This window comes from Glycine max, chromosome 3 (genome assembly GCF_000004515.6).
Source record: "Glycine max cultivar Williams 82 chromosome 3, Glycine_max_v4.0, whole genome shotgun sequence".
NCBI lineage: Eukaryota > Viridiplantae > Streptophyta > Magnoliopsida > Fabales > Fabaceae > Glycine > Glycine max.
In genome coordinates this window covers 17,668,324-17,672,121 of record NC_016090.4, presented here as the reverse complement: position 1 = coordinate 17,672,121, position 3,798 = coordinate 17,668,324, and the positions used below count along the sequence as shown (strand labels likewise).

General features: G+C 29.1%; 1 protein-coding gene across 1 annotated transcript; it reads left to right on the top strand.

Moving 5' to 3' along the window:
* The first annotated feature begins 1,870 nt into the window (after positions 1-1,870).
* On the top strand, positions 1,871-3,480 carry LOC100306513 (uncharacterized). The gene is made up of 4 exons (NM_001249207.2): positions 1,871-2,138; positions 2,276-2,385; positions 2,535-2,653; positions 3,055-3,480. Exons 1-4 carry the CDS (start codon positions 1,964-1,966, stop codon positions 3,152-3,154), a joined length of 504 nt encoding a protein of 167 aa, NP_001236136.2. The 5' UTR covers positions 1,871-1,963; the 3' UTR covers positions 3,155-3,480.
* Positions 3,481-3,798: the final 318 nt, after the last annotated feature.

Here is a 3,798-nt window from a genome sequence, read left to right as displayed (position 1 = left end):
AATAAACTCTCTCCTTTTTTTTGATGGAACTCATAAAGTCTTTTAATTTACTAGACTTTAATTGAGTCAAAAGTGGAACCCAAGTTTCGTTCAAATCTTGAGTTCAATCTCATGTTGCCACAAGAACCATCAAGGTAGCTAGTATGGTTTTCGTTGCTTATAATTAAAAAAGGAAAAAAATAGCATGACTTCCGGTTTTTTCATTACCCATTGAAAAACGTAGCATGATTTTCCGGAGTATGGATTCTCTCCGAAGAATTTCAATAATAAAAAGACTTAGATTTAATGAAATTGAAAAAAAAATCCTAAGATTGTAATTCGTTTTATCTAAATCTCTAAATTTAACATTTTTTTGTTATTTTAGTATCTGAATAAATGTTAATATTATTGAGAAATGTCAAGCAACATTATTTTTTAACACTTTTTATTAATAATTTTTCTATTATTAATTAAAATTTATTAAAAAATACAAATTTTAGTAGGTCTTATTTCTCATATAATGAGTCTTTCTCTTAATTTAAAAGTAAAACTCACCAAAATTTATATTTTAATAATTTATAACCAATAATATTGAGAAATTTTAAAAAAATATTAAAAATTATATTCCTAACACTTCTCCAATATACTTTAAAAACACTTCTCTATTGTTATTTTAAAGTTAAATATTACATATAATTTTGGACTAAAGTGAATGGGATATTATAATTTAAAAAACTTTTTTTGAATTTCCTTAATTTTGAAACGAAAATGACAGTAAATCCCATGGGAACTGAATTTTCCATTTACTCTAAAAAGAGAGACACAAAGAGAAAAATAATGTAAAAAAGCTTTAACTTTTAAAAACGTTTTCGGTTTCCATTCTTGACACCTTTCGTGATTTCCTTCACTCAGCAACAATGTTTTTGCTTCACTCAAACAATGTTATGGTTTTTGATTGCGGCACGCCAAGTAGTTATTTGTGTTAAGCAAAAGCATAATTGCGTACGGGCCCACTAGTAACGAACGGCTGTGATTCAAGCATATCTTTGATCAGGATGACGATGTTGACACATGGCTTCATCAATTGCAAATTAAACCGTCAAACACCGAAAGGTATAGTCACTTCCAATTTGAATCAAATAATCAAAACCACGAATTTTTCGCTTTGTCCCATTACTTAATTAGATTCTCCGCGTGCTGTACTATTGCCTGTACATGTGTACCTGTTTTCATTTTCTTGCTTTTATCATTAAATTGTTTAATATATCTTCGCTGTAATCTTTTTTTTTTGGGTACAAAATATATCTTCACTGTAATATATAGAATTTAAATAAAATATTTTGTTAGTGTACACTATATATTTTTTCAAGTAAATACCCATTTGATCCCTCAAAATGTGAAATAATATCAAATTGATCCTTCAAACCTAAAAAATTTTAAATTTAATTTTTAAATATAAAAAATTACGATAAATTAATCTATAAATAATTTTATAATAAATTAATTTTTAAATAATACTACAGATTAATCTATAATTAATTTTATGACAAATTAATTTATAAATTTTATGATTTGAAATAAAATCTTAAACTTGAATGAGATAATATCACAAATTTAACATAAGATCGTTGAACACATCTTTTTCATATTTAGAAAATAAATTTAAATTTTTTTTATCATTTCAAAGATGAATATGTATGTGTGCCACATTTTCAGGGAAGATTTACACTTTTTTTCTGTGAGATCCTCACCCAATAAATCCCGACCATTCATATCCATACTAAAATTTAAAATGATAAGATAAAACAAATGAATATAAAAAAGGGTTAATGGATTAGCTGGACCAAATGTTGTCATTGGATATAAATACACGCGTAATCAATGGCCAGCTACATTACTTTGTCCAAAACCACAACCTTTGTCAATTTCTTTCTTGTTCGACTCTGCTTCTTTCTCCAACTTCACACACACACACAAAAAAAACATGGCAAAGGATAGAACAATTGGTGTGGCTCTGGATTTCTCCAAAAGCAGCAAGAATGCTCTGAAATGGGCACTTGAGAACTTAGCCGATAAAGGTGACACCATTTATGTCATTCACATTAACTCCAACTCTCTAGACGAGTCCCGCAACAAGCTATGGGCAGAATCTGGTTCTCGTAAGTATCAATTTTGTGCCAATTTCATTTATTTGGGTATCTTTTATTTTGGGTGAACATTTTTTTTTGGTATATTTACTTGTGCTTTCTTCTTTTGATCTGGGGTGATCTGATCTGTTTTGATTTTTTTTTTGCAGCTCTTATTCCTTTGGTAGAGTTCAGAGAGCCTGAGATTATGAAAAAGTATGATGTTCAAATTGATATTGAGGTTCTTGATTTGCTTGACACTGCTTCAAGACAAAAAGAGGTGATTTTTTCTTAATTTGTTTTCCTTCTCTCTTTCTTCCTCTTAACTACAAAATTGAATTCAATTTTGACAACTATTTATTGGGTGTGCCTATGTGTGTTTTTAGTATTGTGTCTGAAATTATTGTTGTAATTATTGAGTTTTTTTAGATCCACATTGTTACAAAAATATACTGGGGGGATGCAAGAGAGAAACTTTTGGATGCTATTGAAGATTTGAAGCTGGATTCGCTGGTTATGGGAAGCAGGGGCCTCAGCACAATCCAAAGGTGCCTACTTTTTTTGTCCCTTAATTTCTTGATTTTACTGTTATATTCAACATCTCTCATCAATAATTTCATGAGAATTATTCGCATAGATATTATTAGAGTTGATATTTGTGGAATTTTTTTTGAAGATGATATTTGGGGAATTAGACAATATAACACCTATCTTTTTTCTTTATTTTATTTTCTAAGGTGAGTAGGACCTTGTTGTAATTTGTTTTCGCTGTCACATTTATTGTTTTTCATTTTCTTTTGTTACGAGTGTGGCTATTTGTTCCAATCATGGGGATTTTTGCTTATAACAATTCCATGTGATTTACAGTATTATTTCTTTGTTGTGATTATCTGCATTTATTGAAAATGGCTCTCATTGATATGTCTGTTCTTTTATTAAAAAAAAACAGGATTATATTAGGAAGTGTAAGCAACTTTGTGATGACCCATGCCTCTTGCCCTGTGACTATCGTCAAGGAAACTAGCAAGGAAACTAGCAGCAGCAAGTAAAGATGATCAATTTGGGAGAGAACATTTAAATTTCACATATTATTTTTTTTCTTGCATTGTACCTGATCTAGTTGGGCCATATTCCCTTTCCTAAGTATTATTTTGGTGTCTAAGATAAATTTATGATTTACTGTACTTTATAGTTTTCACTCCTTTTTATTGAGGCAATAATTTAATTTGAGTGCCATATATAAGGCCATCAGGCCTCCAAAATTTTATTGTAGTCAATGAATTTCTGTGATTTATGTTATGTTGACAATTAACATCTCAAATTAGTCGTAAAATCCCAAGTAATTTCTATATTCTGATTCTTATTTTCTTGATAAGTTTCGAAGTTTGCACGGCATTGCCATTGTAGAAAACCATGGGTAAAAGAAAAAAGATACATAACTTGAATGAAAAGTTAGAATAACAAACCCGAACCGCAGATTGAAAAATTAATATGCTATGTCCTTTCTTTTGACCATTGGAAGAGAATAAATTCCCTTTTCTGTTTTTGTTGCAAGCTACTTCGCTTTCTCCCTGGCATCTACTACAAGTGTGTTTGGTAGAAAGAAAAATAAAAAATATATTTTTAAATTAAAATAAAATGTAAAAAATATAAATTTCACGCAATAAAGTATAGGATTTCTCTATATTATTTC

Excerpts from the sequence above, each read along its gene's own strand:
- LOC100306513 (NM_001249207.2), top strand. The coding sequence starts at position 1,964 with ATGGCAAAGGATAGAACAATTGGTGTGGCTCTGGATTTCTCCAAAAGC. Across the intron at positions 2,139-2,275 it reads ATGGGCAGAATCTGGTTCTC|CTCTTATTCCTTTGGTAGAG; the intron begins GTAAGTATCAAT and ends TTTTTTTTGCAG. Across the intron at positions 2,654-3,054 it reads GGCCTCAGCACAATCCAAAG|GATTATATTAGGAAGTGTAA; the intron begins GTGCCTACTTTT and ends AAAAAAAAACAG.